This window comes from Micropterus salmoides, unplaced genomic scaffold (genome assembly GCF_014851395.1).
Source record: "Micropterus salmoides isolate LMB-PRFRI ecotype aquatic unplaced genomic scaffold, ASM1485139v1 Ms_hic_scaffold_13, whole genome shotgun sequence".
Taxonomy (NCBI): Eukaryota; Metazoa; Chordata; class Actinopteri; order Centrarchiformes; family Centrarchidae; genus Micropterus; species Micropterus salmoides.
This window is the reverse complement of record NW_024040374.1, coordinates 7,019,324-7,045,582: the sequence shown is the minus strand read 5'-3', so window position 1 is coordinate 7,045,582 and position 26,259 is coordinate 7,019,324. Positions and strand designations below refer to the sequence as shown.

General features: G+C 38.8%; 1 protein-coding gene across 2 annotated transcripts; it reads right to left on the bottom strand.

The window, feature by feature from the left end:
- Positions 1–4,594: 4,594 nt before the first annotated feature.
- dnai3 (dynein axonemal intermediate chain 3) lies at positions 4,595–26,139 on the bottom strand. 2 transcript variants are annotated; one of them, XM_038715251.1, is made up of 23 exons: positions 26,056–26,139; positions 25,553–25,634; positions 25,411–25,449; positions 22,541–22,725; positions 21,968–22,072; positions 21,331–21,459; positions 21,025–21,224; positions 20,626–20,742; positions 19,988–20,184; positions 19,269–19,387; positions 18,488–18,577; positions 18,078–18,167; positions 16,376–16,495; positions 15,144–15,217; positions 11,541–11,694; positions 10,845–10,944; positions 8,763–8,887; positions 8,236–8,296; positions 7,640–7,770; positions 7,198–7,405; positions 6,577–6,668; positions 5,904–6,020; positions 4,595–4,851 (listed from the first exon to the last, which is right to left on the bottom strand). In XM_038715251.1, the coding sequence occupies exons 3-23, from the start codon at positions 25,421–25,423 to the stop codon at positions 4,711–4,713; spliced, it is 2,568 nt and encodes an 855-aa protein (XP_038571179.1). In that variant the 5' UTR covers positions 25,424–25,449; positions 25,553–25,634; positions 26,056–26,139; the 3' UTR covers positions 4,595–4,710. The 2 variants fall into 2 exon arrangements, with proteins under 2 accessions (XP_038571179.1, XP_038571180.1); XM_038715252.1 differs by having other exon boundaries at positions 10,869–10,944.
- Positions 26,140–26,259: the final 120 nt, after the last annotated feature.

Below are 26,259 nucleotides of genomic sequence, written 5' to 3'. Positions count from 1 at the left end.
CATCGTACTAACAAATTAACTTTATTTCATGGAAGCAAAGTTATGAATAATCTGCCTGATAACAGCATGTCAAAAAGATGGTTCAGAGATTCCATGGTTATAGGAAAAGCCTTAAGAATTTTCCATATGTTTGCTCTGACAGACTGATAGTTTCGATGACAGATCCCAATTTGAGGGAATGACATCCTGGTCTGGGTTTATGCCAAGATATCGTATGAAAAATGTTAAGCAACAATTTCTTGAATACACATACAAAGGTCTACTTGCTAGGTTTTTTCCCCAACAGCTTTCAATCTCATGGTTTTCATCAGTGGACAGAACTGCTCAAATAGCAAACTAACTCTTCTGATGAACACTAAGATTTAGTTCATAGCTCTAGAAATAGCTAGTAAGTTGACCTTGACTCAAGTTTATTTTGCCAAATTATATTGTGGATTTTTTTAGCCAGGCTAGCTAGCGGCGATGTTGATCAGTCAGTTGCTGCATCACTTGGTCCAGATTGAATGACTTAAACTATAAGATCGATGGCCATGAAATTTGGTATATTCATGTCCTCCTCCAGGCTTGTATTAACTTTTTTGATCTGTGACTTTCAAATTTCAATTTGACCAATACTTTGGTTTCTGACCAAATACTTACAAATACAAATAATGACATTCCCATTAGCCTCAGTAAGGTAAATAGCAAATGATAGCATGCTATCAGGCTACACTGAGATGGTGAACATGGTAGACATTGTTCCTGCTCAACATCAGCATGTTGATATGGTCATTGTAAGCATTGTGATGGTACCATGTTCATAAGATAATACTTTCACCTAACGTAGGGTCACCTAGAGTTCACAGTAGGCAACTAGGAAATGTTGTCCAGGATGCTAAGTATAGGGCTATTCTTGATAGTTAGCGTTACCTGGGAAGTTTAAATTAAGATTCAGTCAACTGCTTTATATATAGTATATGTTGCAATTTATGATAAACTGAACTAAATAAAGCATACACCCTGTTTGAGCCTTTAATTTTTTTTTTTATTCTTTACTGCACACAGGACATGCAAACACATACACGCTTTGAAGTTAAAGGAAGATGCTGATTGAACTCTTTCTTGAGACGAGGAAACACTGTTTAAGACAAATTGCTGTTTTCATTTTCTTTTTAACTAGAGGCAAATGTGCTGCTCTGATGGTCAAGTAAATAGTAAGAAACAAGTCTGAACAATCACTTTTCTCAGAGGCAATCGGTTTTCCTATTTTAATGTTCTTGCCTTTGCTGTGCAGCAAGTTCCCTCTCCTGCAGGATCTGTGACGTGTGTTTGTGTGACTTGGATCTCTCCGTCTGCAGCTGGGGTCCAACTTGGATGACTATGTGTGAAATGTTCAGGGTGCCCCCATGTTGGGAGATTTAGGCAGTAGACCCTCGCACCACCTTACCCCACCATCAAACCACTTCCAAGCAGGGGCAGCTAAGAGGCCAGCCAGAACAATGCCAGGGAATGCCTTAATTCGCCAGGCCAGATTTACAGCCCCTCCTGCACAGCACCTGCTCACATTGTTTCCCAGGATTTGGCTTGAAAACCTTCAAGAATTGGTGATAAAAACTGGACCGCAGGCAATCCATCCTACATAGACACCCCTTTGGTTAGAGATTTCTTTTTATGTTTGGGAATTCTCTTGGACTTAGATGAAGAAATCAACTGAGGGAAATCTGACATGAATACCCGTCATGTCAGGAGGGTCACTGGGTTTATAGTTGTGCTGTTGTCCATTGTCCAAAACATTAAAGGAGTGTGAGTGCTAAGCAGCAGAGCTTAACCTGCAAAAGTCTCCGCATATGTCTGTGTAACTTCAAATTCCACAAATGCTTACATTGCATACATCCTTACTCAACTGCACAACATTCTTTGCAGCGACCATAACAATAATAACTAACCAGTGAGGGTGAAGACACTCCCCCTGTGTATGTGCATGTTGGTCTGCAGAAGGCACATTCCTCAGCTGGCCTGGGAGAGAGTGAGAGGATCTGGAGAAGAGAGGGACTGCAAAACAGAACTCCCAGAGAGGTCTGAGGAGCGGACGACTGGAGAGCAGAAGCCCCTTTTGTGACCCGGGCCTTGTTGGTGCCTGTCACCCCCTCTGCTCCATGACAGGACCATCCATGTGAATGAGTCATGGCCGGAGTGAAGTCGACCCCAGCTCCCTTCTGTTGAAAGGAATCAACTCTGTTTTTCCATCTCTTGCCATCTTCTTTTTCTTCTCTCTCACTCTCCCCTACCCACTCTCGCCCAACATTCAGCTACTTGTTTTGCTGTTGATCATCTGTTCTTTCAATCGTCTATTCTCTCTTCCCTTTTTCGGCATCTCATACTCAGTGAACCTCGCAATAGACAGCTGCCCCTAAATTATGCGGCCACCCCCCTAGCTCTGTCCCTCCAGCTTCTTTTCTGGCAGGATACTTGCTGTCAGTTTTGACTATAAGTTTACTGGGCCTGCTCTTGACTTGAGGTGGACCAAGCACTCTGAGGCGTCCTTATGTTATCCCCATGAAGGAGCGAAACTAATGGAGTCCAGAGAGCTGGAGGGGTACTTGTTACAACACATGACAAGGGAAAGAGTATTCTCATAAATGTTGTGAACAATGTGCCAGAAATAAAAGTTTCACTTGGGAAAACCTTTCCATTGTGGTGAAAGAGTCCAACTGAAATGAAAACCACACTTTTAGCTGCAGAGCTACTTTTCCGTGTGAGCAGTAGTCCACTGCTCCCTTGCTTGTGTTGATAAAGTTTCAAGGCCACTCATTCAGGTGAATCTCATTACTGGATTCACATTGTCAATGTAGCAGGCTGCTTAAAAGCCTAGAGGTAACATATAACCACAGCTTAGATCAGTTGATCTCAAACTGCGTGGGGCATGTAGCCACTGTAGCGTTACTGGGAGAAAAATTTGGAGAGGAACTTAAGTTAAATAAACATGATTAATCTAGGGAAAATCTAGCAAACGAGTTTGATGTGCAATCGTGCCTACCTGAATCATTTATTTTATTTCAATCAAACTCAACTTTGCTCCTTTTTTCTTTGTTTCTCCCCCAATATTGTTATTGATAAGAATGTCTAACCCTAACTGCCTTTTTACACATCCAGCAGATACAAAGCAACATGATTCATTTAAGCTGATGATACACGGGACAGCTTTTTGAGCAATCTTGCTGGTGGCAAGTCTGACTATGTTTTGAACGGATAGCGGCGGTGCGGGGGGGTGGCGGAGTGGTGGGGGAAGGGGATTACGGTAGTAATCTTTACTCATTACCATTGACGGCAACGTTGCCCTGCATGATTGCTCTAAAAGTTGCTCCGGTTATCATCAGCTTTAGGGTTGTAATTCTGGCCACCTGGCCAATATTCACTCTGTCTCTACATTATTCTAACCATCCACCGACTCCTGAGGTAAAGATCTGTCTCAAATGTGCCAAAATGTTCACCGGCTAGTTAGTTAGCTATTTGCTAACTAGTTGTCTGTAGGCCTTAAAACCAAAACAATGAGCTGAAAGACGTTAAAAGAGCTGAAGGGAGTTGTAGAGTGAGATGATATTTCTGTGTAGGTTCATCACTACAAATGAGTTGTTTCACTCTTAGGAACCTTATGTGCAGCAGAAATTTTTTTGTAACCTTGGCCAGATCTGTGCCTTGCCACGATTCTGTCTCTGAGCTCTTCAGGCAGTTCCTTTGACCTCATGATTCTCATTTGCTCTGACATGCACTGTGAGCTGTAAGGTCTTATATAGACAGGTGTGTGGCTTTCCTAATCAAGTCCAATCAGTATAATCAAACACAGGTGGACTCAAATGAAGGTGTAGAACCATCTCAAGGATGATCAGAAGAAATAGACAGCACCTGAGTTAAATATGAGTGTCACGGCAAAGGGTCTGAATACTTATGACCATGTGATATTTCAGTTTTTCTTTTTTAATAAATTTGCAAAAATTTCTACATTTTTGTTTTTTTCTGTCAAGATGGGGTGCTGAGTGTACATTACTGAGAATAAAATGAACTTTTTTGATTTTTGGAAAATGGCTGCAATGAAACAAAGAGTGAAAAATTTAAAGGGGTCTGAATACTTTCCATACCCACTGTATATTGATCAGTGCAGCTTTAAGAATATGGTCCAGTAATGTTTTTTCCTAACTGACTAAAATCATCTGAATGATTCACATAAAGTTATACATAATATTATTTTTCTTGTCTACTGGTTCAGATAGCTGCTGTGTGAACTGTTATATAATAGAGAAGCTTTCAACAACAACAGATAAGTAATCATGAAATCAAAGAGCCATAAAATGACTTCCTGCCAAGGTCAGATCCTTGAGATAGTTCAAAACTGCATCCTCAGGGAGTGGTGGTGAAGACTGGGCTAATGGATGGCATTACCCAGTAACTAGATCTCAGATGGGTAGATGAAAAAAAGATCTGTGAGCCTGATGTCCCAATCCAAAATCAGCCTGAATGTTGATGGCAGAATAAATGTGCAAAAATGTTCACTCTTCTCATATTTTACGTCTAAGTAGTATATAGATTGTATTTCAATAAAAACTGCAGCAAAGACACAAACCTTTACACATTTATAAAAACAGTCAATCAAATGTATAAAAAATTATGATGAAAACCAGTTTTATGTCTTTTATATGAAATGCAATTTGTGCGTGTATGTGTGCAAGTGTGATATCAGGTATCTTGTGTGTTGGCAGTAGCTGCCAATAGGCCCAGGCCCTTCAGGATGCTTTCCTCTAGCATCAGGTAATCACTGTATTCCTTCATGTTCGCTTCTTCATTCTCCTGCAGGAATTTGACTGGCTTCTCGGGCTCCTGGGGACAAAAACCAGAGAAGAATTTCAGACATAAACAATATGTAACAAATGATAGGGCACATTACAACTTCTCCTTACCAAAGAGCTGACTTTTCCCCCGCTTTGAAGCAAAATCTTCAGCTACATGTGTTGCGTCAGACTTTTAGTTACACAAATATTTAACATAAATTTCAGGCAAACCTATGATTTCAAGAATACATCTTGCAGCAATCCCAAAATAAAAATATGTGGGAAACTTTTGTGGCTTGACAGACCACTTAACATTGGTGTATATAAATGAGATACAGTCTGAGCAAATTCTCTTTTTTGTCTCCTTTACCAAATCTTTTACAAGATAAAATTTTGTATTTTAACATTGCAAAATGTTCCAATATGATCTGCTTTGATCAGGTGGGGAAGAGTTTCTTAAAGGAGGCTTTGGTAAATGATAACTTTCTGAAATCACTTAATTTAAAAACAGTAATCACACAGTTTGAGGTGTCACATCCTTGTCATATGATGACAAAGATTGGAAATGAACATACCAGCATATGTGGGGAATGTATGACCATCATAAGATTACTGCAACAAAACTAACCTCCCTCTGCATTCATACTTACCATTTTTTAAACATTCAGCCACTGAAAGTTTTATCTCCTAACTATACTGTCCCCAGTGCAAAGGATCAAATGATCTGATCTGAGTGAATTAAACATGAGGGGAGGCAGAGTGAAAGAGAATAAGAGAGACAGAGGAGACAGAAACAGAGGGATGACCTACTCCAGTTTTTCCATTGCCAACTTTTAACTGTTGTACACACTAACTGGGCCAATAAAAAAAACATTTGCAAATCTTGCTGTACAGTCAGAGGGCTGTCCACCAATACCAGTGAGGTTAGAGTGTAGCTGAGGACACAAGGTCTCATTCAAAGACCACTTAAAGATAAACATTGATTGTGCAAGGATCCTAACCAACAACACTCCATAAACAAACTTACTTCTGCTCTCTAGGTCTAGTGTAATGTCTGCACAAAGCCTGCTGAGGCTTCTACCAATCAGAACGACAGCTTACCGTCTTCTTTTTTTGTTCTTCAGCTTCCTTCTTCTGTTTTGCCCACAGTTCCTCCCTCTTCAGAAAATCCTTCAACCTGTCTTCCTCCAGCTCAAAGTATTTCTTCACACTCAAACTCTGCATACGGACAAAATAGAAAGCAGTTCTAATGTGTGATGTATACTGTTCACAATAACCCATAATAGCAGCTTTTGCTATCAAACAGAAAATTTAGCGTCCCAGAGGCTCGATTGAACAGACTGCCGAACTCAGTTCAGTTATATCAGAGTTTGGGTTCTCAGTAGGCCTCCGTGTTCCTGTGTAGACTAAGAACTGATTATAAAAGGGAGCAATTAAATGTATTGCACTGCAACCACTTTTTCATAATGTCTGATGTAATATATGTCTGTAGTATTTGTTTTGTTGTTTTGGTTAAATGTTGTGTTTTGTTATGTATGTTAAACAGTGTACGTCTCGGGAAGCAAGACAAATTTCGGGAAAAATGTTCTAATAATAAAGTTACAGTAAATCAAATCAGGTTTGGTGATCATTGGTCTGCAGTGCTAGAGTTGTTATCTCATTTTGTCAACCTAGACCATACGTACATTTTTATTTCTTTTTACAAAATAATAAATAAACAGACAACTCATAAGCTTCTTTAAAGTGAGTACATCTGAGGTTGGATTGTCTTTACCTCACTCCTGGAGGGAACGTAGAGTGTCTTTGGGAGTTCAAAAACACGGACCATCCCAAGGTCATCGGTCACAGCCAGGAAGTGTTGCTTGGCTAATATAAAAAAAACAGGCAGAGAGGCAGGGACATTTTATATCTTAGAAGTAACTGTGACAGCAGGTACAGCAGAGTACTTCTTTCTCCCTATTTTATGTTATTGTCTTTTATCTATTTTGTTTGTTTTATTATTACATTTTCATAAATTTGTATTTCTCAGGTACATTTATTCATTATTTTACTGTTAAAATTTGTATAGTCTTATTATCAGCCTGTCAGTCATCCGTAAAGCATTTTGAATGGCACTAACCTGTACGAAAGATGCTATACAATTAAGTTTGACTGATTAATACCTTGTAGCAGTCCTTTTTAGCAGTTAGTTTAGATAGAAAACTTGAGTAAGTTTTCCATCTAAACTAAATCACAGGTTTACCTCCATTTAATGTAAATAAGGTAAACATATCATTACAATGTGATCTGTTTGTGAGACATGAAAGTTTTCTTTCCAAAACTTAGTAAAAACAAGTTATTGGAGCCACACATATGCATACCACTGCGCTGTGCACCAAAGAGGCCAAGAACTCACATGAGGCGGTCCAGGGTTTGATGCACGTAATCTTGGCGTTGGTAATGTGTGCGTGTACCCGTACAGGTTCACTGGTCTTTTCCAGCAGGTTCCACACATCAATGCTGCCATCCTCTTTCCCAATGAAGAAAACAGCTGGTCGGGACAGAGACCAGCATCCCACAGTGCACACATGCTCAGAGCTTGCTGACTGAATGATGGGACCGTCCTGAATGTCATAGTTTACAAGAAGTTAAATTGAGTCAATGGGTTTAAAATGCAATAAATATGTTAAATATTATGATTTTGATCTTGTTGTGTACATCATGATAACTTAAAGGACTGATTATGTTAAAAGTCTAGGATAACTTTGATCTTTTGTGTTAATTTGTTATTGTAACTCAATCAAGTATGTGGATATGATTTTAACTGGTACTGTAGCTGAAACGACGGTTGTTGTTACCATGACGCCCTCCTTCCAGATGGCGAAGCTCCAGCCTCCTGTTGTCAAAATAATGTCTTTGAAGAAGGGTGACCGCTGTACCGTATTCACCAACCAGTGATGGATGCTAAAACAGTGGAGGGGCTTGGCACCTGGGAGGGAGGAGGGACAGGAAGAGAAGGTGTACTGTTATATTGACAGTAATTTGCTTCCACAGAAGCAACAGAGCAATGCAATACGAGGAACAATTAACCCTCTGTGTCCCTTTAAATGCACTGACAAATTTGATGACAGTGATTACATTCAGCATAGGTGCCAAACGAAACAGTTGACTTAATGTGTCTTTATTAAAACATACATAGTTCTTATTAAAAATATTTTAATAAATTGGATATAATTGTTATTATGATTTAATGTATTGCTGTCAGTCGCTTCTTTTGTCTCAAGACTTTGGGGATACCATTATTGTTGGATTAGTGGATAACATCTAATGGATAAAATAAACCGCATTGTGGTCTGCTATGGAAAATGGTCAACAGTCAAGAATACACGATTTGCAGTTAATGTGCTTATGTTCCTTTAAACTCATTTTGATAATTGCAAGCCAGAATACTCACTGTGCAGCCGTCCTGAGTCGTCCTTCTCCAGTTTCCAGTCAGTGTAAACAATCTCTCCATTCTGGCAGTAAAAATATACACATAATGGAACATGTTAGAAGGAAACATGGTATAAACCTGATCACATTTTATATTTTGTCTTAGTTTTGTTAACAGAGCTGCTGATAAAATTGTTACAAATGGGCTAGTCGATTAAAACTTGAACAGTAGATTTATTTTCCTGTGATTTTGAGATGGTAAATTGCTCATGTTCAATACAATAAAATGTGACATATTTAGCTTAACTTAAAGCCAATATTTAATTTTGGTACAAACAATATTTGTAGTAGAATTTAATTCTCAGTTTTGAAAGACACCCAAATTAACAACAACAATGTCATAATATTTGTGGGTTCTTCCAATACAATAAATAAATAATATCTTCCTTAGTCTTTGTTCCATCATTAATATCTGTAAGCAGAAAAAAACTCTTAAAGGCTCATAGTGAAGAATGACTTGCTTTTATTTTATTGCTAAGAATATTTCACCTCTGTTCCAATATAGAGCTTGGTATTGACATCGTCCAGAGGTCTGAGTGTTCTAGCTGAGAGCGCTCTGAGCTGGCTGTAGTCCGGGATGACCATTAAGCTATCATCATTTTCATTAGCTTCCTCTGTCAGGGTAAACAGCAAGGGAGAGGGTAGGGAGCGGGGCAGAATGTAAGATAAGGGTAAAAGTTCAACTTGTACATTTCTTTCACATTCATAAGCCTTTTTCAGAAAGTCAAGAGAGACCGCAGGGTCCTCATTAGGGACAAAATGTTGACAATACACTGTAGAAAACTCTCACAGAGCACTTGGCTCCTGGCTTTCTTGAAGCTATTTTGGGTCTTGTTTACAAAGAAGAAATTCCAAAACATGTATTTAACCATTTGAAAACACTAATCAGTTATCAGAAAAGAAAGACATCTACTTAAAAAAAATAAGAGAGAAAGAGTTAATAAGAGAGATTTAACAGTGGATTTGGTGCAGCCTGCTCTGTAATCTGACCATGAACAGGAAGGACAAAAGAGATGGAGGTAGGGAAGGGTACAGCTGAGGTGAATGGGCTGGTACGAGGGGATATGAGGGGAATGGGAAAGAAAAGGAGGTGGAGGTGGGAGAGAGGATTGTAGCGAGAAAGGAGACAGTAAGGGAGAAGGGTGGGAGGGTTGAGATAGGCAGGACTGGTTGAGATGGAAGAGGCCTTTTCCATCACAAAAGCCCAACTGTCTGTCAGGGACAGTACAGGACTATCTGTTCACACCCCCTTATCAGCGGGCCGCTCTCAACCAAGTCTCAGCCTCACTCTGTTAGGTTAGCTCTTGAAGGTCAAATCAGATTACCCAGTCAAACATCTTCTAAATCCACTTTCCCCCAGTTAAGATGTGTGTAAAGATATGAGACAGACAATATAGCACAGCCACAGATGTAGACATTGTTTCACTTTTACCACACTGCACAACCCCTCTGCTGTTGCTCAATCCCAGAGGGGTTGCTCGCAAACACTTGGTGTATAAATCATGTGGTACTGTCTGCAGGGCTGAGTGGAACAGCGGCTACCGCTTTTTGTGCAAGTGAGTCCAGCATCAGAAATGCCAAAAGGCTCTGACCAAAATGCTGAATACAGAGCTCAGAGGCAGACAGCGTAGACTCAATCAATCTCAGTCAAACATCTTAAGTAGCACCAAAGTATTTATCACACAGCAACTCATTAAAACCTTAATAACAGATTGCCTTAGGGCTGCTGAAAAAACACCAGCAGATTTACTGCCTCAGTTAGTGGACATATTAATTCTATAACCGCCAGCCAAAGCTGTGTTTAGAGAGGCAGACCTTAAGTCAGACAAAGACAGGTCTCTTCTTGACCAGCCAGGACACACACGATCATCTTCTGGCCCTCAAGGAGCCTGAGTAGCATATTGCAAAGAGCTGACAGTCCGCACGCCTAATGCTCTGCAACTATGAGGGCCTTGTTTTGGAAGTATCACTTAATAAAGTGGTATGAAACTGGAGGAGAGAAGAGGGACACAGACAGAAAACTAGAGTACCCGAGGGCTGAGTGAACTCCGCCCCACTGATCACTATGCTCAGCCATCCGAAGCAGAATAAAAGAATCCAAGATCCCCCAAAACAGATCTGCAGTCATGCTCACACTTCTGAGAACTATCAGACATGGGATTGTTATGTTTATAATGTAAATGATTTGATCTCCTCGCTTGTTTCTAACACACACCTTCACAAATTAAGCTTTCCTCTCACCTGTGATGTTCTGAGGAGTAAAATGAAAAGTAGGACTACTCATGTAATGTACACAAAACCAGGCGAAATTTGCATTTTACATTTTGAACTCAGTGACAATGACCACAGAGCTGTCTCTTTTGTACAATCGGTTGCTTTCTAAAAGTGATTGAGTGAGTGTGTGAGTGAGTTATAACCCACTTTCATGATGTGCTCTGAATGCAACAATAAAACCAGTAATATTTGTAATAATGTAATTGAGTAATGCTCATTTGTGTGACTGATTGTAGGAAGAAGGAGGAAGGGACTGTGCCAATAAACTCAGGCAGCCTCAAGGGTAAAATTCCTCACCTGTGGTACTACTTATATTATTACCATTAGAGGTATAGTGTTCCAGGCTGAACTTCAAAGGAGCGCATTCTCCACTGGTATCGATCTTTGGCAGGGAAACCTGATGCATGACAGAGAAGAAGAAAACTAGAAGACAGAGACTAAACATTATGTAAAACAAAATCACAGACTACGTTCAAGGAACTGCACAAGAAAAAGCATTAAATGAGCCATATTTCAATACATAGATATATATAGATAAATACACACACATACACAGAGCTTTTAAATTTGAGTTGTAGATAATGTTACATTCATATTGTGGTTTAATGTGTTAGCACTGTGGGGAATTAGCCAAACTCAAAGTCCTTCCTCCAGTGTGTCCACACTCAATATTCAACTTTGTTACTTTATTGGTTTTATTAATGTTTGGCATCCATGTCAAGCAGCAAATCCAAATCTTATTATTTTGAAAGCTTTAGCTTACTCATGGCTTTATATCAAATGCAGGTGTATTCACATATCTAAATAAAAATATTTCAGTTTGGCATCCTTGAAAATGTCAAGAATAGCAGCAGTATTGGTGGACTTCCAAGTTTTTGCCGTAAACAATACATCTTAATATTTACATTAAGAAACTTTTGTCCCAAAGAGTTATGATTCTACACAAATCATGAGTTTTGTGCATCCCCATTGCACCCTCAAACCCTGTAGTACCCTGAAAAGGGGTTTCCATATCCGGTCCAGGTGTTTGAAAGTGTCAGGGACAGTGGAGAGTGTCAACTGGGTCTTCTGATCCACATTTGGCTTCATGTCTGACATTGACTGGCTCAACAGTTTTGATCCTCGCACATCCCAGAACATTAGAGCACTGTAGAGGGAGAGAGAGACACAGACAAAATCTTTACATCAACCTGAATATTAATAAAAACAAATTATTAACTGATACAGACTTTTTGGAGACCTGCGTCATTCTCTAATTAAAGGCACAAAAAGCAGCACTGTCTGCTAATAACCACAGAAAGTGAGCAGTACTTTGGCATCACTTCATCTACAATTCCTTCACCACCAATCTATGGACATTACCCAGACTTCCAAATATATACTAAGCAGTCTGCATTTATATCAAAGCTACAAACATCTGCTAGAGGCTGATACTTCACTTCAACTTCTGCACACTGCAGTCAGAAGCATAGTCCACTCGCTAAACAAATAAAAATAAATTGCTGATAGGCGGTTCCAAAACAGCTGATGAGAATTAGCTCAATCAACTCTTAGCATGTTGAACCTGATGGAAGCGCGTGCATGGGAATGAAAAAAAACACATCATCAGTGAAGCTCCAACATACATACTCAGAGTTCTCACTAATCCTGCTTTCTGAAAAGGGGCCCTGGTATATTAGATGACATGTTACACAACTCTCCACAATTATTATTTCACAGCTCAAACACATAAAACACACACTGGAAATGTTTTCTCACAGATGCTGAAATAAAGTATCAGTATACTATTTCAACAACTTCATCATGTCTTGCCGTATACATTCACACATATCAGGCCAAGAATTCTCTAACATGTTTGTGTGTAAGCGATGATGACTAACAATGATGTCTAGTGGGACCTGTAATCTGGCTACTAAAGACAGTACCCTCATAGACTGCACATCTCTTAAATATCTGACACAATACAGTGTGGTCAGCAGAGGGAGAATAAGCTAGTGTTGTTTTTGTTTTTGTTGACACAAGTCCATGGAGAACCTGGCAGATGCTGTTTTTTGAATGTCACAGCAAATGACAGTGGCCCACACACAGTGGTGGAAAGTAACTAAATACATTAACTCAAGTACTGTATTTTCAGAGACAAATACAGACTTTTTTATAGCTTGCTTTTAGTGCTGACCCCAGGGCTCTCAAGTTTGATCAAAAGTTTGGAGTGAGATAAAGCGTGTTAGAGGAGGAGCCACTCAAATATTTGCCGCAGTGGCCCCTCGGCAGTTAGATTTTACCTATAAATAACTGATCCGAACAAATACAAATTATAATAATAGGTAGATCTGATAAAAGATTATTTATATATATACTTATATTTCAAAAATACAAATGTATCACAACAAAAAAGAAATTTGGCCCCAAACAAGCCCACTGAACAGCAGTTCTTTACAAATAGGCCTACAGTAGGATGGCAGAACTTGCCCTACACATGTATGCCAAGCTGTGCGTGAGAGTAGGCTACACATTTCAGCTTGTAAATAGTGTTTTGTGTTGTAATTGTTTGTTGCACATTTTAATGCCTCGATGACAGCGGTAGGGGATTCCCACTTGAAGCACTGTGCCTCAAGGCTAGCCATTTTCACCTTCATGATGGATAATAGCTTTCTGTCCAGAAACAAAATATAGGAAAATATCTCTAGTCCTTTCCTTAGTTTCAGGTAGCCAAAGCTAAGCCCAGTGGTGGACAAAGTACTACTGTACTTATGTACACAAGGTATTTGTACTGAACCACTTTCTACTACTTCACCACATCTCAAAGGGAAATATTAAACTTTTTACTTTATCTGACAGCTTCAGTTACTAGTTACTTTTTTTAAAAATGTATGTGTATGTATGTGTATGAAAGTTAAAAAAAATAGGATGTTTTGATATAAATTAAATTACTTAACAGTTTATACAAGTCCAGCTAGTAGAACTACATCAGTTAGGCTAATTGACGGAAATTTAATTGGCAACTGTTTTGGTATTAGTCATTTTTCATGTAAAAACATTTCATGGTTCCAGTTTCACAAACGTGAAGATTTGCTGCTTTTAATGTATTGTCAATCATTTTGAGGTTTGGACTGACAAAATAAGCATTGTGAAGGTCCCACTTAGGGCCCTGGGTAACTGTGACAACATTTCTCACTATTTCGATTAATGGAGAAAATAATCAGCTGATTAAAATAAAAATAATCATTAATTGCAGTCTGATACAAAATAGTTCAACCTCAACCAACTACATTAATGCATGAGGAATAATAATCTACTGATAGAATATATAATAGTATACAGTCATACGGGACAATTTTCTTTCTGCTTTGAGTAGGCTACTTTTATTTTTAATCTACATCTTCCAGCTCATCGCCTACTTACATACTTTTACTTAACTTTTTCAACGCAGTAGGCAGGGTGCAAACTAGGGGGGAGCCAGGGGAGCTTAGCTCCCCTAAATAAGATATCAGCTCCCCTAAAAGCATGATTTGTGAAATTTTGGGGGGTCTCGAAAATATTGACAGCATGCTTTATTGCCAATAATTTCTATAGTTCTCTATCATCATGGATCCATGCGTAAATTCAGGAACGATCACCGACCATCCGCAGCGGGCATTTTCTGAAGAGACGGAGCCCCAGCTTCACTGGTGTTGTGCCGAGTTGTCCGTGCCTTGCGGGACTTTCGGATAATTTATCACTGTTGATGAACCACACAAAGAATATTATATAGTTTTTAAATAGCCGGCTACTTGAAATAGACCCACGAGGAGCCGCGACGTGCATGCAGTTGTCGGCAGCACGGCATGCATGCAAAACTGAAGGTATGCTAGAAAGAGAGAGAGAGAAAATGGTCTTCAATAAACCTCAGTTTATATGCATATTTACAGTGTAAGTTGAATGAATGGAGACTGCAGCTCCGCGGCTTCCCCCCCCCATCGTTGTGCACAAAACCACACATGATTTAGTAGACAATAGGCAGGACCTGACGATTCTGATTGGACTATGTAAACCCTTAGTCGGGGACAGCTCTACTTGCTTTACTAGTTAGGCTACTGGATTCATATTGATAATACAAAAATGTAATCAACAACTTTTTAACATTTGACTTTTACTGGTAACAAAGTATTTCTACATTGTAGAATTGCGTAAAAGATCTGGACACTTCTTCCGCACCCTCACGTGGAACAAAAGATCAGCTATAGTAATTCATGGTAGATCATAATTATGTCAGTTGAAAATAATCACACGCATACACAAACACCAACAACACTGGCAGAATAGCTTTTACCAGCATGTACAGTGCTATCACAACACACAAGTACAACTGATGAGAAAATACAACCAGTCACTGATCATACTGAATTCCACAGACAGACAAAAGTGAACAGGGTAAAGGGGAATAGTAATAGAAGGAATGCATATGTTCTGTACCTGGCAGAAGCTGCCAACTATAAACAAACACGCATGCTTGTTAAGTCAAAATCTCTCATATATCACTTGGTTATATTCACTTCAGGCTGACAGCATTTCATAAATTTAACATTTTAATTCAACATCTTCCTGTATAAGACTTACAAGTCAGGGGAGCAGGTGACGACCTGAACAGAAATGTTATACTTGTTCTCCACTGGTAAGCCAGTCCTGGTCACCTAATCAGAGAGAGTGAGTCACAAAACCAACAAATGTCTGTCTAGTCAGGCTTTGTAATGTAAAGAGCTGACAATAGTGAACAAGGTTCCTGAAGATATATGGGAGGTAAATTTGCCCTGGGGGGCACTTTGATGATTGCCTTATTTTACTTATCCAGATGAATGCCAATGTTTGTCATGATTTATTGCAGTTGGCTGTATAGACACGAGGGATAGGCAGCAACAGGAAACCAGAATTATAGCGTTATTCATTCTTCATTGTTTAATGAAAAAGATTGTACGAACACAAAGCAACATGCTTAGATTCTGTGGACTTGAATCAGTGTGAGACCACTGTTCATTATTACTGTATGGACATTTTTATGGCTGCTAACATTTTCTTGGTTTTTAGCAAATATCACTTTAGGGCAATACATTTTTAGAAAAAAAGATTTTCTTTCATGCTGGGCCACTATTAGCGTACGGAAACTGGATGGCAGACATTATGATCTGCAAGTGAAAGTCTGTCAGTACAAAAGGAACCCATCTTGATCTGGATCAGCACCAACTATGTTTTATCTTATTATTTTTTGTTCTCTCACAGTATCATCCCTGTATACCTTCCTCGAATCTTGCACTTCCTATCATCATACCCTCAATATGTTGCATTCTAACCTTCACAGCCTTTTCTCTGCCCTGACTTCAGCCTTTTCTACTTCCCTGTGCCTCCTGTCAGTCTTGTTTATATTCAAGTCAAATGTAAGTCGCTTTGGATAAAATCGTCTGCCAAATGAGAAAATGTAAATGTAAGTGGCTTTTAACCTTAGTCAGTTAAAAACTCTGCCAACATTCTAAAACTAGATATAGAAACATATAATAAGAACTCTGATCATTTAAGTGTTTAATGTGTTCCTATCAATTTGAGACTTAGAGGTGAAGGATTAAAATGTACTCTAGTTGGCTCCAGTGTGTTGGAAACTATGCCAGCGTTTACATTAGATATAATAAAATAAGCTTGAGAAGAAGAAAACATTAAATAATGTTTTGCTGCTGTATAGTCACACAAAACACCTTTTAATAATCAAGACAGACCAAATGAAATACTGATAAACTTTGTGGAATGTTCTTTTAGTCTGCAGTTGTTACACCTTCCAACCCCTGCCCTTCAGCTCTGTATACCTCAAATGTTGGTGGCAGCCACTGGACATCAGTAATTGGTGCTTTGTGGCTGCTGTCTAAGGCAGACACTGCACAGTAGCACACAACGGGAGTCTTATTCTCTTTGTTGTTCTCGAGGTCCTGATGGGAGGTCAGACACAAAAGGCACAGCATGTACAGTGAGCTCAGACAATTCAATCTTTAAACAGTGCTGAACAGCCATCCTAAAATGATCCAGCAGGATTTTCAAATATAGTACGCTTACCAAATTGTACAGAATGTGTAACAAAGGATTTTTTTCAGTATCACTGAATCATAATAGTGCTGCTGTCACGTAGCATAAAGATTCAAATAGCACACTGGTGTTAATAGCAATATGGATTATGGCACACTTTTTGCAATACTAGATATAAAACCTGGCAACAGGGTATAATATTAACAGTTCAACATTTAACAAGTGCAAAACTTCTGATTGCTGATTGTGACACAGTTTGCACGTCAAAAATAATTTATCTTTTTCTACTTTTTTATTTTATTTAGATTACTGGTTTTAAACATCTACTCATGCTGCTGCATGCTAACTCTGAGTGCACATACATCTGCTTGTTTGATTGTGCAGTGCAGTTGGATTTAAATGGTTCAAACAGAACACAAATCTATACAGGAGGATTTTTATTCTTCGTTTATCTGATGAGCTAGCAACAGGTGCTGGTGTAGAACAGCTTTCACAGCACTCAATATGGAAATAAAGCCTACAACTGCCATCGTTTACACTGCAAACACCAGGGAGGGCAGCAATCTGATTTGCTTGCGTGTGTTATCATCTATGGGGACAAACTATGGTGAAAGATGGAAGGCTTGTGTAACAGCTGGAGTATGTGAGCTGATGCTGTTGACTCTGGGGAATGAAGAGCAAACAAGGACAAAGAGAACAGAGGGAGGTGCGGACGGTGGGAGAGGGGAAAGCAAAAGAGAAGGAAGTAGTGAGGACAGGGATGAAGACAGCTGTTCCACTGTAGAGGCAAAAAACACACACAAAGCAAATGGGGGTTGATGATGGGGGCATATGTGCCTATTTAAATACAGCAGCCAAGTAGAAGACGTCAGTGGAGGTCAGGCTTTAATGAACAGAACTGGTTTAATGTATGGCCTCTGGATGTCTCAACAGGCTACGGTGGATTTAATGTACTTGCTATGGTGTGGGTTTAAATCTGAGCCCAAGTTTATCATTACCTCTCTCTCCCCCCACCTTTCCTTTATTACTTTACAAAATAATAGAGGGTTTTTTTGTGAGGCCTAACAGGGTGCTTTCGTTTAGTAGTAGGGTCATGTAATTATATAAATTTGCTTAGAGATTTACTCCTGGCATCACCAGTACGTTTGTGGGACTAGTTTTGATGGCTGTGGCTGGCTTGAAAAGGACCATTAGGCCACTGCATTCCCATCTAATGAAAGGGTGAGGATGAGGAGAGAACTCAGGAGTCAATGTATCATCATCTCACTCTGTCATACAGCCCCACTGAAGAGTACTGCCTGTCTTTTACAGCAAATATGTTGCATGCTTTGATAAACTGAGGACCCCTACTTGAATAAACCAAACTGACATCATCACTAGCCAAATATTTAAAGTAACTGATACCAGATTTAATACACCAACACTAATATAAAACATCATGTATAATTGTATTATTGTGCATGTTAGAGACAGGATATGGGTACTTACGAATGTGTCAGTGTTGACAGAGACCTTTTTACCAGTTGGCTGTGTTCCTTGTAAGTGCGTAACGTGAGCAGAAATGTCCCATAACACAACCTGAGACAATAGCAATGCAAATCAGTTAGAGGAGATCAATATCTGAGCTGTGTGCTAAATACACTTCATCATGTGAAAAACACATAAATCAGGGAAAATGTCAATTTAAAACAGAATGGGAACAGAAATAATACATGGGAACTGTACAGGATTATGACTAGTAGTGACCAAAGGTGTATTACATAAATCATATTAATCTAATTTTCTCTTATAATAAAAATAGGGGCTTGGGGAAGTGGTAAAGTACAAAAACTACTATGAGGCAGAAAAGGCAGCAGATGCAGTAATGCAGAAATGCAGAGTAGAGTCAAAGTCAGCACCTGGCCATTTATGCAGCCGCCAACAATAATATTTGGATCAGAGGGGCAGAACTCAAAGGCAAAAATGTCATCTGGGCACTCCAGAAGCAACTGCAAACAACACAGAAAACCAACATACATATGGCAGAATTATTATATTTCAAAGTAGACATTTCTACATATTGGGTGCTTGCCATCCCAAGTATTTATTTATTCTCCCCATACAAAGCTTAGCTTTTAATCCACAAAACCAAATGCATACAGTAGATTCCACTTCTTCAGGCACAAGTGGAAATAGACCCAGGAGGGGCAGCATGGTATTACAAAGAAGTCATTTTGTAGCACCTTGCTGGAGTTTAGATTAGCAGCGAGACTAAACTACAGCACTTTGCTCCCCACACTAAATAAATAGATTTATTTCCATTATATAATGTATCTGGTTTCCGCTACACATTACCCTTTACCACTTTGATCCCTGTTCCAGCAGACAGTGAAACCAAAGCATGACACATGCACCAGTTAAGGCATACATCATCCAGAACTCATATTACTTTTGAGTGATTTAGCAGCTCAATTTTATTGATTGAAAGCCTGGGTCAAATCAATAGAGCCTATCAAATTTTGCTGAAGCAAATAATGGTCTTGAATAACAGCACAAAGCAAATCCTTCCAGCCGTTTCTTATCAAAGTGTATCTCAAACAGATGTGAGGTGAGAAGGTAGAGAAATTCTGTCTTTCTTCTTTTCCAACTTGTCCACTTTCCACATTGACTCAGAGGGTGCCTATTATACACTTTCCATACCTGTGGATTAGAGGGGTTGGAGAAGCTATAGAAGAGAATGAGAGATGGTCTGACGACAAACGTTTTGGACTCGTTCAACTGCTCATTCTTCTTCTCTGCCAAAGCCACAGCGATCAAACCTACCACATCAAAAACACATCATACTCTGTATCAACTACACTAACTAACTACACTAAAAAAACCAGATGTTAAATATGTTTACAGAGTTTGAGAAATCTGTGGTTTATCTCTGACCCCTTCTTTGAATAACATATATTCGCACTGATTACATGTTTTTGCACTGATATTATTATCAGTCTTGCTGGAAGTGTACCTTATGGGGGATGACAGCTAAGCAACATTACAAAGCAGTACTGAAGAACAGTAATGCTTTTAGATGAGGATTTGAAATTCTGATATTGGTTAGTGACAGTGTAATAACAGGGAGAATGGATGTTATTTATTTTTGTTATAATCATTGCCAGCATTGTCCATCAAAACTATCCTTGCCAGCACTTTTCAACCCAACGCTATTATAGACATTTAAAACCATAATCTACTGAACATGTTCTAAAATGACACTAAGTAAACTAATCTGATCCAAATAACATTTTGTTTCACTAAGAATATACTAATATTATAATATACAATACAATGCATTAATGCAAAATTGTGTGAGCAATTTTTCACTGTTCAAACCCAGCGGAGAAATCTGTTCTCTGATGAATTCTGTACTTTACCGTAGATGGTAGGGTGCCAATTAATGCTGCTGATTTTCTTGTCCTTGGTGTACTTCTGGTCTGTGAAGGCCTGATAAAGTATCAAACCTTCGGAAACCTTCCCAGACCAGTCACCGTCTTCAGCTGCTGTGCCCAGAGCTTTCCAGTCATCAATGAACACATTCATGATCTCTTCTTGCTGAAGGACTTGCAAAACCCTGCAAAGAAAAAAAACAAAAAATGTTTTTAGGTAAAGCGGAAACACTTTCATCTAAGTGTGCATAATTTTTCATTGCCCTCCATTGTATTTCTCCATAGCTACGGTACAACATTTTCTAAACTCCAGATGTTTAATTATCTCTTACCTGAGAACCAAGGAAGATTGGGGGTGTGGGAATATGTACAATTACAATGTGTTATTGAAACTTTTGTTTGTGAATTCAACTATGACAGCACAAAATATAGTACAGTTGGAAGGTGAAAGCATCATCAAAGTACTCCCTTTAAATATTTTGATGCTCCTACAGTGGTATTAGATGAGTGTGAGTACCCTGAGGCCGATACAGTAATCTAATCTATTGAGTTGGCTGGGTTGACTATCAGTCTTGCTATCCAGTATAGAAAGCAGAACATGACATCACTTGAACATTTCATTTTACCTGGGGGTCACTGAGTTGCAAAAATTCTTCAGGTTCTCAGACTGGAGGTTGTTCTCTTTTTCTTCATCACTTAACTCTCTTGGCACGTACTGGGTAAAGACATTCTTCTGAAACTTCCTGCAAAGTGGGCAGAAAATAATTATACAATATTTGTTGCAGTGGAGAAACTATACTAAACTACTACTAATATACAGCTATATAATCTGTCTCACCTAGTATAAGGCATATAAAAAAATAATTGTCTTACAAAGGGATTTAATATTGCATTCTGTGTTAAAATCTTATTTTCTTAATGCATTGAAACAGGTAAAATTATTTCACCAGACTGGCAGATGCTGGCAGAGTGCTTTCCCCCCCGTAGAACAATTCCCTTTTATGTGTAATGATTTGCTGCCATACCACTGTGTCTGAGCACTGCTGCTCTGCAGTCTGGGAACAGACTGAACCCCGCAGTCCCTCTGCATCTTCTTGATGCTGAATCTGCTGTCTTGATAGGAAGCACACTCTAGGTAGGCATCCTTGGCATCTGCAGCGTTGCGGTCGGAAAAACAGACTGGTAATCCAAACTTCCTCCGCACTCTGGTGAACTTGTACAACAACTTAAGACAAAACCGGGACAAAATAGAGAGGTGAAATGGAAGGACATATTTAATGTGTTTTTTATATACTGTGCATATTTAATGTGTTTTTTATATACTGCAGTACCTTTTCTCTGGTCTCTTTGATAGATTCTTCTTCTATTTCCTGCTCACTACCAAGAGATATCCATTGCCTTGGTGCTGGGATTTTATTGACTTCATTCTGAAACACCTCTGGTGTCTCAGGCTCTGGGGGCTGCAGTACACAGAATTACAAGAGTATACAGTATAAAGAACAGGAAACACACTAAAGTAGAAGGTGAGGGTTTTTTATGAACTTTCCACATTTTGAAGTTACAGCAAGATAGTTAAATAGATCTAGAAGTCTTAAACTATTTTAATCAGCCATTAAAAATATTCGAGCTACCAAAGCCCCATGGGCCCTCCAAATGTATGACCACTGTTACCAGCGATTCCTGTTAGCGGTAAGTGATAAAACAGCGTACACATCTATAATATAAAAGGAAAGTAAATAATATAAAACATTCCGGCTTAAAAAATTGTTAACCAGAATAAAAGTGAAATAAAATATTGTCCCTGCACTGGTGCTAATATGCCCATGCTAAATGATTAAGGTATTTATCCTCATGACTAGGAAAATATTTATTTATATTTATAACAAAAACACCAAGTAGTGGACATGAAATTAGTAAGAGCAAAAGCAGTGCATTTTGTTACCATAACCAAAACTACTGTCTGCTTACGTTGAGGATTCTGTCCTTAGCTTCTGGTGTCAGAACCAGGTAGAAGCTCTGATCATAGGTGAAGTCCCTGTCAAAAACCAGTAAGATCTCATCCTCTGGGTAGTCCTGTCAGATAAAAGAATTTTCAACATTCAGCTATTTTCATGACAGCGTTTCTTTAGAAAAAAAGTAATGTGGTGTATTTGAATGGATTCTGGCAACCACAAGGGAACTACAGGAAGAATTTGGTCAAGATAGTGTGCAACGGAGTGAGGTGGATTTCAGACATGAAGACTGATGCTGTAGGATTTAGGAACACAGAAAAAGACAGACAACCACACACGCATCACCAAAGAACAGATCAGTCTGTATGGGTCCCACATCAGAGTAATGTACTGAAGTAGAATGGGCATGACAGCATAAAGTAAAAGTGGTGGTTACCACATATTTCATCAAGATCAGAGACAGATGGGAAATGAAGTTAAACTGGTTACTGCTCTGTTCCCACATTTTTGTAACCTGGGAGTCTGTATATCATCACAGTGTCTTGGGGGTATTGTCTGAGCGATCTGTATGACAATGGATCAGCCTCACCAGCACAATCTGCTTCACAGGCCTGAAATCGGACACTGCAGCTCTTGTCTTAATGTCCTGTATGATGTCGTCTTTTTTCAGCAGCTTGTAAGGGCTCTCTATTGTGACGTCCTTGTCTGTGCGGCAACCAAAGTGCTCCTGGGTGGCTGATGTCAGGACCATGGGGAAGATATCTTCAGGATGACCTTGGTGAAAGAGTTCACGATCAACAGAGACTTGGATTTTATGAATATTTGGGCCAAGCACTCAATAATAGCATCAATTGATTGCTGGGTGACTTTCCAAAAAGTTATAGCTACTTCTATTTCAAAACATTGTTAGAGATCTTTAGATACTTTTTTTTTGTTTTGGTGAATTTATTCAGAAACACAGTGTGTTCATATTCTCTTTCTCCTCTCCTGCAAACTGTAGCGAGTATGGCCTCATAAAGTCAATCTTTAGGATGATTCTGAAACGATAAGTTGAGGTGTCTTTGTCAGAAGCCAGAAGATTTGATACTGATGGTGTTATATACTATAATACTAATAATAAGCTAGGTTTTTCATGTCTATGTGTTCTATCCTGCAGTCTGTACACAACAAATTGCTGTCATTGTCTGTGCATCTTTAAAATATCTTCTTGAAATGATATGCACCAATATTACATAACAAGATTCCTTTAAAAATGGAGTGTCATAGTAAAACTGTTAGAATAAAAATATAAATGTTTAATGTCTGATTATGTCCTGCATATAAAATTTGTTTTCGTATCTTCACCAGAATGAGACAGGACTGACAGACATATGGGAAGAAAGCAGAAATGTAATTTGTATTTAGATGCAAACAGTGCTGAAAACAGAGATACAAGCGTGATGAGTGGCAATGTAGAGATTCCACAACTAAGCATCTAAACCTCACTTATCCACGTTGGATATTTGTACAGTGGGCAGGCTTTAAAGTCACCACTGCCTTTTCTCATCAAACGCACAACCATGCCTCTGATCCTTCACCTGCCTCTACTTGCAGGGTGGACCACCCTACAAAATCACAGGATGAAATGTAATCCTTGTAAAATTGCCTACAAGCAATGTCCCACTGCTTACTGCTCTATTTTCCACAATACTGGCATATGAGAGGCAGATCAATAATGCATGAATGTGAAACATAAACTGCTCAGTTACAGTCATCTAACCAGGATTGTTACTATATAAAACCGCAGTGCTGCGCCAGCACCACAGCAAAGTTGTCTTAATAAACAATATATGGAGACTCCTCCATATCTAAGGCCAGGCTCAGCCCAGGGCACACTACAGTAAACAGGACCCTGCATAATGATAGTTTTCATCCTGCTTGCGGTCTCTCTCTTCAAAGTCTTTCCACAAGGTTGCTGAGGGGACCCTTGGAATGCTAAAGTACAGCTTAAGTAACCACTTCCCAGCTGGGTGTGTCAACCTTTCCCACTCACACCACTTAGGCCTCACGCCAAATCATTGTAGTGGAAACTCACACCCCTCATTTCACAGAGTTATGTGTCAACTAAATGTATTCATGGGAAATATTTGCTTGAGAGACAAAGAGAGTGTGATGTGCAATGTTCCATAACCCTAAAGAATGCAATTAAACTGCACTTGTAGGCTGCGACTGTATATTGTAAGATATTTATACTATAACACAGTACAATGTAAGTATGGCTGTTTGTTTTCATTTCTCTTAATAGTGAAGAAATTAAGCCTGAACAATAGACCTGTATCAGCTGATATGATCATCTATCACTTATATCATCAAGGTCCTTGAGAAACCTGTTCAGGAGTGATGAAGTCAGTGGGCCACCATATAGGCATTGTTACTTGATGTGGACTAACAAAACGTTGGTCCCCAAAAGGTTAACAAATTTAATTACAGGTTACGACTTGGTTTTAGGTGACGTTTACGATCAGGATTAGGTCATGGTTAGGATAAATCTATTTTGGATGTGTTAATTTGGGAGATCTAACAACCTTGTTCTTTTACTGTTGGTTGTATAAGATGAAAATTGGTGAAATTAATGAATACAATGAATACATGTACAAAACAGCCAGGACTCTTAACACCACTGTTTGTGACCAAAAGCTTGGTTTCAAAGCTGGTATGTTGACAGTAAACCAAGCCATGACAATGGGGACCCACAGCTAAGTAGAGAGCATGTCCAAAGGCTATGCAACGGATTTTTAGTTTCAGTCATACTTGTTACATCCTTACATTAAAGTAAGACAGTTCTCCTACATTATCTAAGACAAGTCTGAATAATTGGTTTATTCAGTACTGTGCAAATGTTTTAGGCAGGTGTGGAAAAAATGCTGTAAAGTAAGAATGCTTTAAATAATAGACATGTTAATAGATTTTAGTTTTCAAGTAACAAAATGCAATGTGAATGAACAGAAGAGAAATCCAAATCAAATCAATATTTGGTGTGACCACCCTTTGTCTTCAAAACAGCTTCAAAGCTTTTTCACAGTCCTGTAACTTTCATTAATTCATTGCTCTGTCAAATAAATAAAAGGTAATCAAATACAAGGTTCAAATTAGAATTTATACAACTAATTAGTTTTCTGTATCCAAAGGCCTTGTAAGATTTACTAGATCTCTAGATAATGTAATTTAAGATTATTCAAATTTGCAATTCCTGCAGGCACCTACAACAAAAACTGTTTACTTTAAGGTAGCAGCATCTATGCCGAGTATAACCAAAGGCCAGTTAACCCACCACTTTTTCTGAAATTGTTTACCTATTTATTTCAAGTTGACATGACTGTGAATGCACTAAGCTAAAAGAAAATATTTTAATTGTCTCTTCTACATCATAGTTTCATCATAGTAAATACATAAGTAAAACAGTGAATAATTTTCTCTTACCAGGCTTTTCCATGTGTGCAGGTGACTGAGTCTTTTTGCCTGAAAGGGAAGTAACAGTCACCATTTTTTAACTCTCCATTTGATCTTCCTTAGACAAACATGCATTGTATTTACATGCATTAACTAGTTTTCACACCCTCACCTTTACCTTTCCCCTTACTGCCTGCACTGCTTGTTGCACTTTTTGTCTTGTAGGTGGCATCGTTGCACTTAGGATGGCTTCACTGATGAGAAAGAGAAGGTTTATGTACAAATTCTCTGAAAACATTCTCCTAGCAAAACATCAAACTGCACATTTTTAATCAATCATTATCAATTCACTTGGCGACATCTTGTGGAGGATAAGAGAATTGCCTTGCAATTTTTGCACTGCCCTTTAAGAAGGCTATCTAAATATATACTTTATCTGTAAATAGAAAATTCAGCCAAGTCTGACTTACATTTTATGGTGTATTTCAGTTTATTATTGCGAAGGTTACAACTAATGATATAAAATGGGGAAGGAAGATTACGATAAAACGAACAATATCACAATAAATTCCAGCGATGAAAATGTAATTTTCTGCTATTCGCAGTTAACGATAATCGCACTAGAGATGCGGCTACTACACAACTACAGTTTATAAACGAATAAATAAAGTTTACCGGTAGTTAAACCGTAGCAGTTTGCTTGAAATCCTTTCCACAATTTCAGCTCGCCGCTCATCAGTGGGACTGTTTGGTTTCCAGGGGTTACAGCAAAAAAACATTGACTGACAGATCCAAGAGCCAATCATGTCCCAGCAGTGGAATGACGTCAAGTCGTAAACTGTGGTTGTAAAACGTTACCTGAGCCACACAGCTTGAGGA